Source organism: Acinonyx jubatus, chromosome E2 (genome assembly GCF_027475565.1).
Source record: "Acinonyx jubatus isolate Ajub_Pintada_27869175 chromosome E2, VMU_Ajub_asm_v1.0, whole genome shotgun sequence".
NCBI classification, from domain to species: domain Eukaryota; kingdom Metazoa; phylum Chordata; class Mammalia; order Carnivora; family Felidae; genus Acinonyx; species Acinonyx jubatus.
Genome location: NC_069396.1, coordinates 1,094,170 through 1,108,188, shown reverse-complemented (window position 1 = coordinate 1,108,188; position 14,019 = coordinate 1,094,170). Strand labels below are relative to the sequence as shown.

General features: G+C 66.5%; 1 protein-coding gene across 7 annotated transcripts in view; it reads right to left on the bottom strand.

Annotated features, from left to right (window-relative positions):
- The window catches only part of CBFA2T3 (CBFA2/RUNX1 partner transcriptional co-repressor 3), an 82,525-nt gene that overhangs the window by 20,922 nt on the left and 47,584 nt on the right, over positions 1-14,019 (bottom strand). For 6 of the 7 annotated variants that reach the window (XM_027076420.2, XM_027076421.2, XM_027076424.2 and 3 more), the window contains one exon: positions 1,890-2,036. The exons of the other annotated variant lie outside the window; for it this stretch is intronic. In XM_027076420.2, coding sequence (XP_026932221.1) covers positions 1,890-2,036 — 147 coding nt within the window. The remainder of the gene's footprint in view (positions 1-1,889; positions 2,037-14,019) is intronic. 7 annotated transcript variants of the gene reach the window in all.

The following is a 14,019-nucleotide window of genomic DNA, read 5'->3' as shown; positions in this document are numbered from 1 at the left end:
TGGGGGAGGACAGAAAGGCCTTGGGCGAGCCCCTGAGCCACTCGCAGGCCCCAGCCCTGTCCCTGACCTGGAACATCTTGTTCCCAGATCCGTGCTTTCGGGAACACAGGTCCTGGACCAAGAAGGAAAGTAGGACGTGCCCTTGACGCTCGGGCGACCGGCTCAGAGCCCTGGGTCCGACCGGCAAACGGCCCGCTGACCTCTCTGGCTTGGACCCCGACCCTGGAGGCTGGGGTGGGCATTTTGGGCGGACGGCCCGACGGTCTTATTTCTTGCAAGCCGCTGGCGGGGCGGTTGCGTGCAGCGGGATCCTCTCCTCGAGGCGACGGGGGTCAGGTAGACAGCTGGCCGGTGGCTGCGTGAGAGGAAGCCCAGCCGGGCCCTGGCCACCACGGCCGCCGCAGGCAGACACCAGGCCTGGGCGCCACGGGCCGCCAGTGTGCAGCACCGCCCCGCCCCCCCGCCCCCCCTGCCCGGGCAGGGGTTGGGACCAGGGTTCATTTCAGTCTCCACCACTCATGGGGACCCTGGCTCAGACTTGGCCCCGTAGGAAGATGAGCTGGAACCTTCCGTGCCAAGGGAAGGTACAGCTCCTGTGTGAGCTGGGCTGTCCCCGCCCCGAGGCGGCACACCTGGGGCCTGTGCTATCGCTCCAGCTGCCAGACCACAGGTGGAGACCTTGGAGAGGTCAGGAGACTGGCTCAAAGCCCTCATCCCACAAACAAGCAGCCAGGCCCGGCCCTGAACTTGCCTTTCCCGACTCCACGGCCAGCACCCTTCTCCAGAGGCAGGCTGGGTCACTCCCAAGCCCTAAAGAACCCGGCTGCCTGGCCTCAAATGGCAGCACCAGTACCGTTCACGACCAGGGATAAAAGGAGCTGGGCCAGTCCCTGCGGTCTATCCTGGGCTCTGGGTGGGCAGGAGGGTGGCCTGAGGTCCTGGAGAAGCAGCTCTTGCCATCACGCTGGGGCACTGGAAGCTCCCTTCCTAGAGACGGGCTTCCCTTGGGTTTCTAAGTCTGGCAAAGCATCCCGAGGCCTGGGGCTTTCTGGCCTCTGAATACAGGGGATCGGGTGGCATGTGTGGATTCTCTCCGCTGCTGGCACACTGCTAAGCCCCGGTCCCGGGGGCAGGAACGCTGAGCTCCCCCCGGCCCACGCCTGGGGTCTCCTTCCCAAATGCACGGGACCCCGAGGTCACAGTCACCCATTTTCTCACAAGGGAACAGGTCTCCGGTGGGGCGCGTGCACTGAGGAAGTCCCCCCGGAGACGCTGTGTGCGCTGAGACGCTCGGCCCGGATCAGCCCGGGCCGGGGACACACGGCCCGAAGGTTGAGTCTGCCCACCTCAGCCCTGCGGCCGAGGCTCCGGCTGACCCCGGGTCCCGGCCACCCTCACACCCCGCTGCAGCCAGGCTGCGGAGCCCCTGGCATCTGAGCCCAGGGCCACCTCTGACGAGTCCTCGAGTAAGGTGCTGTGTGACGGTAGGGACCCCCTCAGTCCCTCTCTGAGCTCCAAGCAGAACGGCCAACTTTGCTAAAACACTCACGATGTGCCAGCCACTCGGTAAGAGCCTGTATCAACTCCCTTGTCCTCACAGCAGCTCCGTGACTCGGAGACTATGGCCAGCCCCGCTTTATGGATGGGGAACACCGGGTCCAGAGAGGCTAAGCAGCTCGCCCGAGGCCACACAGCCACCAAGTAGATGAGCTAGGATTTGAACCTCCAAGCGCAGGCTGTGAGCCACGGTGAGCTCCTCCCTCTCGAGGGCCCGACGGCGGGCGTTTGCGGTTCTGGGCAGAGGGCCCGCGGCACGGGCCTCGGGTCACGGCGGCGCTGGGAGCCCCCAACAGCTCTGCACGGCCGGGGCCCCGTGGGCTTTTACTCACTTGTGTGCGGCGTGAAGGAGGGGAGCCGAGTGGCCCCCTGGGACGCGGCAGGCGGCGGGGGCGGCATGCTGGGAGGCGTGGAGCGGGGCTGACTCTTCACCTCGGCGGGAGAGTCGGGCATCGCTGCTGTCTTGTCCTTCCCGTCCACTGCGGAGGGGCCACCGGGGCCACGGGGGAGGGGAGAAGAAGAGAGACGCGGTGAAGCAGGCTGAGGGGAGGGGAGGAAGCCGCGCGGGGGTTGGGCCGACGCCGCCGGGGGTCCGGGCGGACCCCCAGGCGATCGCCAGGGCTCCCGGTCCTGCCCACAGAGCCGGGCCCGACTCCAGGGCGCAGATGAGCCCCAGCCGTGTTCTCAGGTGGCCGATATCCCACCCACCTGGGATCAGAGGTCAGGCTCGGGTCAGCCCACTTCAGGGGGGCTGGAGGGTGTGACGGGGAGAATCCCGGGTCAGCCGGAATGGGGCTGGGGTCCTCACTGGGGAGCTGGGGTCTACTGCCCCACGGCCCGGGGGGTTTTGCGTCACCCGCCCCCCTCCCGCCCCCACCGGGCAGCCGTGCGCATCTCCTGGAGGGCGTCCGTCCCCATTTCTGATGCGGCAGGTCTGGGGGAAAGCCCACGAATCTGCATTTCTAACAAGGTCCCAGGTGGGGGCTGCTGCAGGTGCGTGGGGCCCCTGGAAACCGTGGCTCCCAGAGCCCCATCAGCTCTCAGATGTGAAAAGTCTCGTGTAGAGGGGTCTCCCCAGGAAGGTCTGGGAGGCTGACCCCGTGGGGTGGAAAACCCCTCTGATACCATCTGCTGGCCTGGGTAGTTCCTGGGCCCAGCAGGCCAAGGGCACGGCCGACGTCAGGCTGTTCTAGGCCTGGCCGCTCAACGTGGGGGCCCCACACCAGTGGGCTGGGTGCCCCCGGACACTGTTGAGTTTGCCACGTGCAGCTCTGCTGAGGGTCAGGTGCAGACGCCGCGAAACCGAGGCCCTACCCCCCCCCCCCGTCTGCCTTAACTCAGATCAGCCAGTGCCTGGGCGGGTCAAAAAAGCTCGGAGCGGTGGCTGGGAGTCGGGGTGGCCCAGCCGCTCAAGGCCATCCGGGCCGGCATCCTCTACCTGCTCCCGGGGCACAGCCCACGCTGCCCCAGCCGCTGCCCCGAGCTCACCCTGCTGACACCGAGGGGGTCTCGCCCGGGGCCGGGGCTCCGCAGCTGCGGGCCGTCTGTGCGTCGCTGCGTCTCGTGTCTCCTCTCCCAGGGGCCCCGCGGGACCAGGACCCACAGATGCACGCGCGCGTCCGGGGACAGCCAGCCTCCGGGGACGGAGATCAACAACACTGACGACGGCACTCACTGCCGTCCCGTGCCCGGCACGGCACGGCCCCGTCCCCAACCCCCCCTTCACAGAGCCGAGATGCCCGTGGCCCTCAGTGCCCGTGGGGCCGTGACAGCCCTCTGCCCCGGGGCCCTGGGCCCCTCCCCGCCGGGCCCCACGAGGCAGGGAGGCAATCGGTGAGCAGCAGCCGCCCCGGCCACGCGCACCTGCTGTCCACTCAGCTGCAGCCGCTGGCCTCCCTCCCGCCGGGCGCCCTGCCCCCTGCGCCCGCTGTCAGGGAGCTGACGGCCGCGCACACGTGCGCTGCAGCTGTGGGGGCCCGTCAACGCCGCCTGGCCGCGGGGCTGGCGGCCAGTCCCTGGTGACAACCAAAGAAGGCAAATGCAGCAGCCACCGCGGGCCCCGGGCCACCCGGCGGGGTGCAGACCCGGCCCCCCACCCCCCCACCGTCTGACATGTCACCCGGGGCGGGGCCTGGGGGGATTCGGACGCCAGGCTGGGACATGGGGGACGCGCGGCCTGTTTCCACTCTCCAAAGCCCTTCCACGCCGGGGGCTTCATTTCGGCTTTGCCCACAGGAGAGGGTGGAGAGAACCCACCAGAGCCGCCCGCCCGCCCCTCACACGGCACCTGTTTATTATGAGCCGGGCCCTCAGGGGCTACCGTGGGTGCCAGGGGCCAGCACACCGGGTCACGTGGAGTCTCCCCCGCCTGTGAGCACCTGGCTCGTGGCCACACTTATCCCACAGACGCGCATCACGGAGGACACACGCGAGCGCCCACGGCTTGCTCTCTGCCCCGGAGCCCGGGAGGCGGGGGGGGCCGGGGGCGGCTGCCGGGGCCCCGGTTCACGGGCACAGAGACGTGCGGCGTCTGCCGAGGGCACACGGCGAGCGGGCTCGGTGTCACCACCACGCATCCTTCCAGAAGAGGCCGCAGGGGCGGGAGTGACAAGCACAGGGGCCCCGTGAGTCTCGCGAAGCTGGTTTGAGTCCCGGCTCTACTGCTGCCTGGCTGTGTGACCTGGGGCAAGCCCCTGCACCCCTCTGAGTCTCTCTGCTCCTCTACAGGCGGGGTAGCGGTCCACGCACACGAACGCTCGATGAAATTCGGCAAAGGGCTGTGGAGCAGCTGGTGAGCCAGGAGCCTGGTCTTCCTCTGAGGAAGGGCCCAGAACCGCGGCTTGTGTGACTTCCCACAGCCCTCAGCGGCTCTTGTCGTCTCCACTTTCCGGCGGGGAAGCCAAGGCACAGAGAGGCCCAGTGACCTGCTCGGCTCACACGGCAGAGTAGCCGTCCGGGTATGCCCCGGGCAGCTCATCTACCCGCCTGCAACCCGCGGTCCCTCCCTCTTCTGACTGCCCGTCCGCCACCCCACGGGGGCTCTCTTTGTGGCGGCTCCCACCTTGCACGCTGGGGGGCCGGGGACCCGGTGCGGGTCCCGAAGCGCACGAGTCGGCTCACGCCTGGGCGTCCCAGCGAGCGGAAGAGCCGAAGGCACAGCGAGCGGAGGCGCTGTGGCCCCCACCTCCAGCCTTGCCTCCCCCCCACCCCCCTTGAGAACATTCCCAGACCTCAGCCCGCACGCCACAGGCCCATGGGAGACCCTGTGTCTTTCCCAGACAGCGTATCCAGTCCCCGGCTGAATGTCTCTAATCCGTCCGCAGAGGAAGCAGCTCTCCGAGGCCGGGCGGAGCCGGTGGGAAAGAACATGGAATGTGCCGGAACAAGCCACCCCATCCATCACTGTCCCTGTCCGGCTGTGGTTCCCAGCCCGCCCGGCCTGGCTGAGAACTGGCCACAACCCAGAGCTCCCAGCCCTGGGTTCTAGAACCTTCCTCTGCCTGCCTCAAGTCTGTATTGCTGCCAGAAGTAATAAGCCCCTGCTTTGATCATTTGGGTCTGATTTCTGCTGGTACCTCACCTGACCCTTACAAAGGTCATGAGAAACTAGGAAGGTGGGCAGGTAGCCTGCCTCAGGGCCTTTGCACCGGCAGGGACCGGTATTGACAGGTAGGTAACAAAGCCATGGTGATAAAGTCCTGAGTGCACGCTGGGCCTTGACCTGGGCACTTCACACGAATCACCTCAGCTCACCCCACAATAAGCATATGAGGTGGGCAGGTGAGGAAACCCGGTATAGGGAGGGGAAGCTGGCCGCAAACCTAGGCCGTCTGGCCCCAGAAACCAGTCTGTCCGTGGAGTCCTGGGACGTGCACCCTGTCAGGACCAGGCAGGCCCGGCTTCAGGGCCCTGCCATCCCGGGATGTGGCCGCAGCCCAGGCCCCTCTCCTGGAACTGATGCACGGGGCGGAGGGGGGCCACAAAGGTTCGGAGCCCCTCTCGAGTTCCCAGGATGACAGAGGCCAGCCTCACAAGTAACAGAGCAGAAGCCTCTGCAGGGCTCCGGAAGCTCGGTGCAGGCCCCCTCACCCCCTCTGCAGAGGGCAGAACCCGGGGGTGCGGCAAGGACTCTGGGCACGCTGCCCCCCAGCCTCAGTGTCCACATCTGTACGTAGGGGTGTGGGACGAGTGCTAAGAATGCGCCGCGATCTCGGTGGCTCGGTGGCTCTTTGCCGAAGCCAAAGGGAAACCCACGTTTGCAACCGGTGCCTATTTCCCCTTCGGTCACTCAAGCCCCCCGCCAAGGTCGTCCGGTCAAGACCAGCCTCACGGTGTGCTCCACGACCCGGTGAGGACCCGTCCTCACTGTCCCCGAAAGGTGAGGGCTCCACAGGGCAGGTGAGGGGCAGAGCCGGGGGCCGGACCTGTCCCTGAATTCCCAGCTTCTGCCCCTGGCCCGACAGCAGGCAATATTCTAAAACTCCAGCCAACGTAAACCCATACGCCTGCCTTTCTTGGGAACCACAGGGCCAAGACGTGTTCCCCAAGACTGTACAAAGTGGCTTCCCTGCCCCTCAGCCAGCACCCCGAGAGCGCCCATGGGCTCCTTCGTGCCTGGCCCGGCCCTTCTCCGCCCTCATCTCCCACACCTCCCCTCTCCGAGTCTACTCAAGTGCTCCTACCTCAGGGCCTTTGCATGGGCTGTTCCCTCTGCCAGGGAGTTTTTCCCCCAGATACCTTCATGGTATCGTGAGCTCACCTCCCCTGCATCTTTGCCCAAAGGCAACCTTCTCTCTCGGTGAGGCCGAGTGTCCAGAACCACGCTGGGCACACGGTAGGTGCTCTGGATGTACTTGAATTACTGCCAGGAGAATCCGGGGGGTGGGGGGGAGCAGTTCGTGACGGCAGCCTCCGCGCCTCACCCGCTCCCTTTCAGCAGGTGTGAGTCCTGGCCCCCTGCGTGTCTGCCCCGCTGGAGGGTCTGGAGCCCAGCCTGCCCCGGGGAGAGCCCAGGGATGCCTCGAGGGGAGCGCGCAGCACCCCGCGAGGGCTGGGCAGCTCCGAGGGAAGAGCAGGGGCCTGTCCCCTGCAGACCCTCCAGCTGCCCCTTCGGGCAGCCCCACCCCGGAGCGGGGTAGCTCTGCCTGTCAGAAGCCCCTGGTCTGTCCGTCCGGGCTGGGCCTGGGCTTCCGGAACCCCGAGCGCGGGTGGTGAGTGCGCCCTCCTCACACGCCTGCCCTTGAGGAGGACATCCCTATCGCCCACTTTCCAGTGGGGACACTGAGGCCCAGCGTCACACAGCAAGGGAGGCGCCCCACAGGGACCCGCAGCGGCTCCCTACTTCCTTCCCTGTGGGGGTCAAGCTGCCGTGTGGCGTTCGGGGCCACACACGATCGTGCCCCAGCTGCCGCGTAGCCACGTCCCCACCGACCTCAGCACCCGCAGCGCCGCGCACCGGAAAGACGAGGAGACGGAAGGCGGGAGGCCAGGGCTCCGCCTGTCCCTCCTCTCTCGGACAGCGGCTCCACGTGGGGCCCAAAGCCCCCTTCTGATTACAAGCCCGACTCCACACCCACGGAGGAGACAAGAAGCCACACGTGCTCCCTGGAGGGCGGGACCCGCAGGGGGCTCAAGGGTGTGTTCGTGCGTGGACCCCAGCGCAGCCCAGCGGCCGGCAGCCCTGTAAGGCCCAGAGCCGCCCCCCCGGTCTGTGCAGCCACCCCCCCGAGGGCTCAGCACCTCCAAGGCCTCTGTGCCCACGGGGGGCGTGGGCATCCGCTGTGGCTCACTCGGTCCAGTGGGTTTCCTGGCCACGTGGGAAAGGGGCTCGGCCGGAGAGCTGTGAGAGGCAGGGCTGCAGGGTGGGGTGGGAAGGTCCCTGCAGGGAAGGCCGAGGGGCCCCCTCCGTGGAGACCGTCATCCCCTCGGGGGCCGCGGGGCTCTGTGCAGGGCCTGGGCCCAGGAGGTCGCCCGCAGCTCACACAGGATGTGTGGTTCCCCGGGGAGCGGTGCAGAGACTGGGGCAAGAGATCTCTCGTGGAGGAGGGGGCACTGAGCCCCCAGACCTCTGCCGTCCTGCCCCTCAAGTGCCCCTCCTCCTTCACAGCCACCCCCTTGCAGTGGGGACCTTGCTCTCGGCCCTGGGGGTCTCTCCAAAGCCTCTCTGACTGGTGCGGGAGCAAGGGCTCCTCGGCTATGGGCGTGTGTGGGATAAACAGGAAAAATGAGGCGTGAATTCCTAGGAAGACACACATTTCAGAAGGGTCCGACCAGCGACAGATGGGAGCCACCAGGCTGAGGAAGAGATGAAGGGGCTGGGGGGGGGGGGGGCTGCCTGCCTTCAGGGCGAACCCAGGATACTGGGTGACCCTCCATGCCCAGATGGGTGGGCTTGACCAGGAGGCTCCTGGGCCAAGGTCAGAGGGAAGGCTTGTCTTTGATCCCAAGTAAAGCCGCTCGGGATTTTTGGGGTGGGGGGGTGCAGCCCTGATGAGTCCCAGGTGCTTCCCACATCTGCTTTCTCTTACAGCCTCTGCGGCCGGAGGAACAAGAAATAATATGAAAATACAGGGATTGGTATTTTCCCCTCCGCTGGTCGCAGCGGGCTTTCTGTGGCTTGGAGCCACGGTCATCCAGAGCCTCCACGTGGCCCTTGGGGTCCTTCCTCTGGCTGTGAGCTCTGCGCACACCACCCTGCCCACTGCGCAGTGCTGGGCCACCCCGGCCTGCCCGGCCTCAGGGACCCTGTGACCCCCTGGGCCTGTGTGGCCAGCGGCAGAGGTCACAGGTCAGCACGGCAACAAAGCCGGGCTGGGACTCAGGAGAGCGGGGCTCCCATCCTGCTCCGCGAACAACTGTGAACTCAGGAAAACGGCACATCTCTGAGCCTCGGTTTACCCACTGGTACACGGGGCCCATAATTCCCGCTTCTGCGGTGGGGGTGGTTTTGGGCCAGAGCCCAGAGGGGCTTTGCAAACCAGGGTTCCGGTTGGCTTCCTCTGTCCCGTCTCTGTCCCCTGGCTGGACTGTCAGTGGCCTTTCTACTCTGGGCCTTGGTTTTCACCCCTGACAAGGAGGGCGGGGAGACCCCACCCCCAGGAGTCACAGAAGGGTGACCCACAGACAGAGTCCAGCACTCACGGACATGGCGTCTTGCTAAAGGTGTGCACGCGTGGGGGGCCCTGCTGCGGGGTCCCGGGAGGAAGGGCTGGCCCCCACGTGCGGCACACCCCCACAACTTTGATTTTAAACTCGCTCCCTTTTGCCGGGAGCTGTTCGTGTTCCGGGCGCCGAAACCCTCTGTTCCTCAGCTCCTCCTGAGAACGCCATGAGGTGTTAGAGCCCCCGGGTACAGTGGGGAAACCGAGGCACAGAGTGGCGCTGTCACCTGCCCCGGGGTCACACAGCCACCACACGGCAGATCCCACGTGCGTCCGGCTCTAAGGCTGACGTCCCCAGCTGGTGCACGCAGAGCTCGTCCCTCCCTGCGAACGTGAGCACGGGGGTGACAGCGAGCCTGTGTCCAAGGGTGAGGGGTCCACAGGGAAGGCCCCTCGCAGCCACAGAGGGGACCCTGGGTGGTGTCCGGGCCGTCGTAAGCAGGCGTCACGACATCCCATTGGCAGTGAGAGGGAGCCGGTCGGCCTGGGTGGGAGGATCCGTCTGTCACTGAGAGACACAAAACTGGACCAGACGCTACCCCACCTGAACGGCCTGCAGCCCCAGCCCAGGGGCCCCTCCAGGCCGGGCCCTCTCGCCGCTTCTGACCTGGGTACGTGGCCCCAGGCTGAGAGACCTCATCCCCGACACCTGTGGCCTGTCTGTCTCCTCCCAGCATCTCTGGAAAAGCACGGCGTGTTTACTCTCTACAGAGCGACCTGGGCCCATCAGGAACCGGGAAGACGGGGCAGGACCGTCCAGTTCGTGTTCCAGGGCCCGATGGGGGGCAGGCAGACGGGACCCCGCCACGCCTCCCGCACTCTGGCCGCCCTCCCCCGCCACCTGCCGGTCCAGCACCCCTGTCCTGCTGCAGGCCTTTGCAGCTGCTGGAGGGTTCCCCAGACCTTCACAAGGCTGTCTCCTCATCAGTCGGCTCTGGCTCACATGTCCCTCCTCCTCGGAGAAGCCTTGCCCGGCCCCCAAGCCAGAACCGCCCCACCCTGCCCGTCCTGCCGCCTCACCCGACTTTATTTTCTTGGGGCCTCTTGTCTGCACCTGCGATCATCCCATGTTGGTTGTCATGTCCGCTGCCCGTCTCCCCGCTGACCGCTGACCCCCAGACGGAGCCCGGACGGTGCCGGGCAGGCGGCCGGTCTGCGGCACACCCTCGACGGTCTGTGGACCGGCCCCGGGAGAGAACCGGCACCCCCGCCTGCCCGCCCTTGCGCTGCCCTGGGCCCCACCCTCCTCACGTTCGAGGGCTCGGCTCCCTGCGGCGGGCAGAGCCTGGGCAGGCCTCGGCTGGGGGCGGCTCCGAGGCTGTACTCGGAGGCAGCACGGCAGTACCCCGCAAAGTGCCAAGGACCGGGGGCCGTTTGGAGCCTGCCCCGCAGCAATAAGCTTAAGACCCCCCCCACCACCACCTGTGGGGTGGACGCATCACGAAAGGCCTCAGTCCTTCACCCTCCCTGACCCACGCCCCTTGCTGTGTGACTGCCACTCTTCCAAGTACTCGACACGGCCGGGAGGCCCCTGTTCTGCGTCCGGGCTGGCCCCGGGCCTGGCTTCGGACGTGGCAGAAGTGAGAAGCACTGTCAGCCGACTCTGAGTCGGGACACGGGGGCGTTTGCTGCGCTCGCTCTCTTGTTCAGTCAGCCTGCCGGAGGACGGGACTCTCGTGGGGCAGAGCTGGCCCGGCTGAGTCCCCGGTCATGCGAGGGCCCACCCACGGTCTGCTGACCACAGGCCCGAAAGCAAGCCCGGTGGGACCAAGAGTGCCCAGGGGACCTGCCTAACCTGCCCGCCCCAAGAACTAGGAGCCAGACCACAGTGGTTGTTTCAGCAGCTAAGTTTTGTGGTGGTTTGTTACACAGTAGAAACTGACTGATACACTGTGGTATTGAGAACCATTTGGGAGCCGGAAGGGACTTCGGGGGCCAGGATCCCATCACAGCGCGCAAGGGGAAGTTGACCCAGAGACTCCCGCCTCTCTGCTTCTCATTCCTCTTGCGGTGGCGTCTCAGCGTGGACGGCCACGTTCCCCTTAGGGAATGCGTTCTAGGGAAACCCTCGGGGACACAGGCAGAGAGTTATCTCTGAGGATGTTTATCACTGCGCTGTTTAGGAGCGTGACAAGAGGGGACAAACGAGGTGGCCCCAGTAGAGGGCCGTGAAGGAACTTCTCTGGTCGGTGCAGCATTACAGGACCTCAAACATGCCGCCGTGGGTGCCCTGGCTTTGGAAATTGCTTTTCAGTATCGACCAGCCCGAACCACCACACCACAGAACCCGCACAAGCGCAGGCACGGCGGCTTCGGCAGCAAGCGCCCTCCAGCCACTTGGCCAAGACGCCCAGGCTGGAAGCCATCCAAATGCTCATCAGGTTCAGGGGCAAATGGGCCGTGGGAGGCCCGTCGGGGGAAGAGCACCGAGCGGGGAGAGCAGACACACGCAGCAGCCCGTGAGACCGCCTCTCGCCAACGTGCGGCCGCGTGAACGACGCCAGGCCCCAGACAGCTCGCGCCGGGCAGCTCCACTCACGTCACGCGGCGCCAGCCCCGTCGTGGGAGTCGGGAGCCGGTCCCAATGCCGCGGCGACCGGGGCAGGTGACTGACGTTGGCGACTGGGCACACCTGGAGGGCGCGAGCCGTCGGCTCCCGCGTGGGGGACGGAAGCCTCGCGGGCGAGCGGAAAGGACGCCACGGAATACTGTCGAATCGCGAGGGAAGGCGACCCGCGCGTCCAAACCAGGAGGGGAGAAGCACACGACGTTCTGCCAGTGAACAAACGCACGCGCGGAGGAGGCACGAGGAGGCGGCCGTGGCTCCCGGGGGGACAGCGGTTCAGAGTCTGGGTTGGGGCCGGGCCGCGGGGCCCAGAGGCCGGCCAGCCGCCGACGCCCCCAAACAAGTGGGGAGGGCACGGACTCCTGGGCACGCGTCCCCGCCTTCTGTGGCCTCCTGGCGCCGAGTGAGCGCGAGGTTGGAGGGCAGGGGGGGCCGAGGGCTCCGAGCTGCCGTGCTCCCCAGAGGGGGCCGCAAACGCGACCCAGATGCCGGCCCGTGGGCCCTGCGGCTGGCGCGTGAAGGGAGCGCATTCCTCGCCCAGCTGCTGGGGCTGCGCAGCCAAGAGCGAGCGGCTCCCTCAGAGCCGCGGGGGAGGCGCCCTGCCATCTGGCCGCCTGCTGGGGGGAGGGGCAGCGGGAGGAAGGGGTGCCCCCCCTGCCCGGCACTGGTCCGGGAGCTCCGGGAGCCCCCTCCCAGGCCTCCCACACATGTCGGCCACCGAGGGGACGGGGCCCATCTGCACACGGGCGCACTCACCTGAGTGTGACTGGGCTGGGACAACGGGTGTGCTGTCACGGCTGGCCGGGTGGATGAGTAGAGAGAGAGAGGACGGAGTATCAGGTGGACGGACGGACAAGGGAATGGATGAGGGGACAGGTGGACGGGTGCAAAGGTGGGTGGACAGACAGGTGGACACACAGATCTGTGCAGTAGTGGGACAAGCCCGGTTCTGGGGTTCGGCGGGTGGAGTTTAGCTCGGGGTCTCACGTCTCGAGTGGCCCTTCCAAGGCCCTTCGCTCTTCCGAGCCTCGACTTCCTCATCTGCACACTGGGGGGGATGCTGTTCTGACGATCAAGCAAGCGCCCGTTAAGTGAGCACCCCATGAGGACTTCTTCACTCACACACCTGGCTAGCACAGAACGGGGAGAGGGCCAGGGACCCCAGGAGGGCCCTCCCCTGGGTGGGGGAAAGTCAGCGAGGCCTCCCGGGTGAAGGACACGTACACTGAGATCTGAACAGGAGGGTCCAGCAGTTGGTTGTCCCCCGGGAGGGGCTGAGACAGAGCGCCGGGCGGTGGGGGGGGGGGGGGCGGCACAGGCAGACTCTGTGGGGTCCCTGCGTGCCCATTTCCTATGGGAGGGGTGAGACCCCAAGAAAGGATGTAAAACCCCCCTGGAGTTTTTTAAAGACGACCGATATATATTCAGAGAATCTCTAAAAGGAAACAGAAACTGCCTTTGGGGAGAAGGGGGCAAGATTTCCTTCTCTCTTTCTTCCGGACTAGCCACCGCCCCTTTAAACCTTGCCCTTGATTTGTTTTTAAACTGCCTGCTAGCCATCAGCGCTGCCCCTCCCGCCACAAAGGGGATCACGGAGTGACAGGTAATTAGGAGCCGTCACCCAAGTGAATAGACGGATCTCGGTCCCAGATCACTTAGCTAGGAAAAGGACTTGAAGTCCAGGGAGGTCCTCCGCCCTGGGGTGTAAGTTAGCCAGGCTGCCCTCCGACGGGGCCGATCGAGTGGGGAGGGGCACAGACAGCCGCGGGCACACACTGGGCTGGGGTGTTCCGTGCCAGAGAAGCTTCCAGGAGCGGCGACGAGTGGCTGGAGCCTGGTGGCCGTGGGGTTCGCACACCCGGAGAAAGGAGGCGCGCACGGGGACCGAAGTCACCACGCACCACACTGCGCGGGCATCCACGGCGGGCAGCGGCGGGGGGCGCGACAGAAGGTCCAGCCAGTCTGTGGAGGGTCTGGAAAACCCGGCCAAGCGCTTAGGATTCTCTTCTGCTGGCATTGGGGCGCCATGGAAGGCTTAACTGATCCCCAAAGGGTTTTCATTGTTTAAGAAATGCGCAAATTGGCTGCGTATCACCTTGAACTCTCCAGAGGGACGCTCCCAGAATTTAAAATGATAGCGCCGCTCGAATGAATGCTAAGTAACAATTAGACCCTGGCGCTGTGTCCTGCACGGGTGTCCAACCGAGGGCCCTTCCTAACCCGAGTGCCAGGCGATCCTCCCCCCAGCCCCCAGCCACAGAACGGCCACCCCCGTGTGTGCGCGACCCGTGTGGACCTGTTCACCTGTCACGTGCACGCAAGAGACACGAATGCAGACGGCGGTGTGGCACCCAGGGCGCGGCGACCTCTCTGAGCCTCACGGTCTCCCCCGCGGGGCGCAGACACAGCCCCCTGGTGACAGCCCCGGAGGGACCCCGGGAGACACCGTGCAAACAGACCCTCAAACGGGAGCGGGGGCAGGGAGGTGCTGGAGACACCCGCCCGGGGGGAGGCCGGGGCATGAGGAGGCAGCTGGGCTGACTGTCCCCAGGCTGGCGCTGATGCTCCCTCTCTACTGTGACGAGGAGCAACCGTCAGCAGGTGCACCGAGCTGTGGCGAGAGTCGGCCCCTCACAGCCTTCATGCCCGATGCAGGGAGCCTCTATGGGCCCGGGACTCGGGAAGCGCCAGGCAGGGGCACACGCAGGGTCTCCCGCCGCGGACATCCCAGGGCGG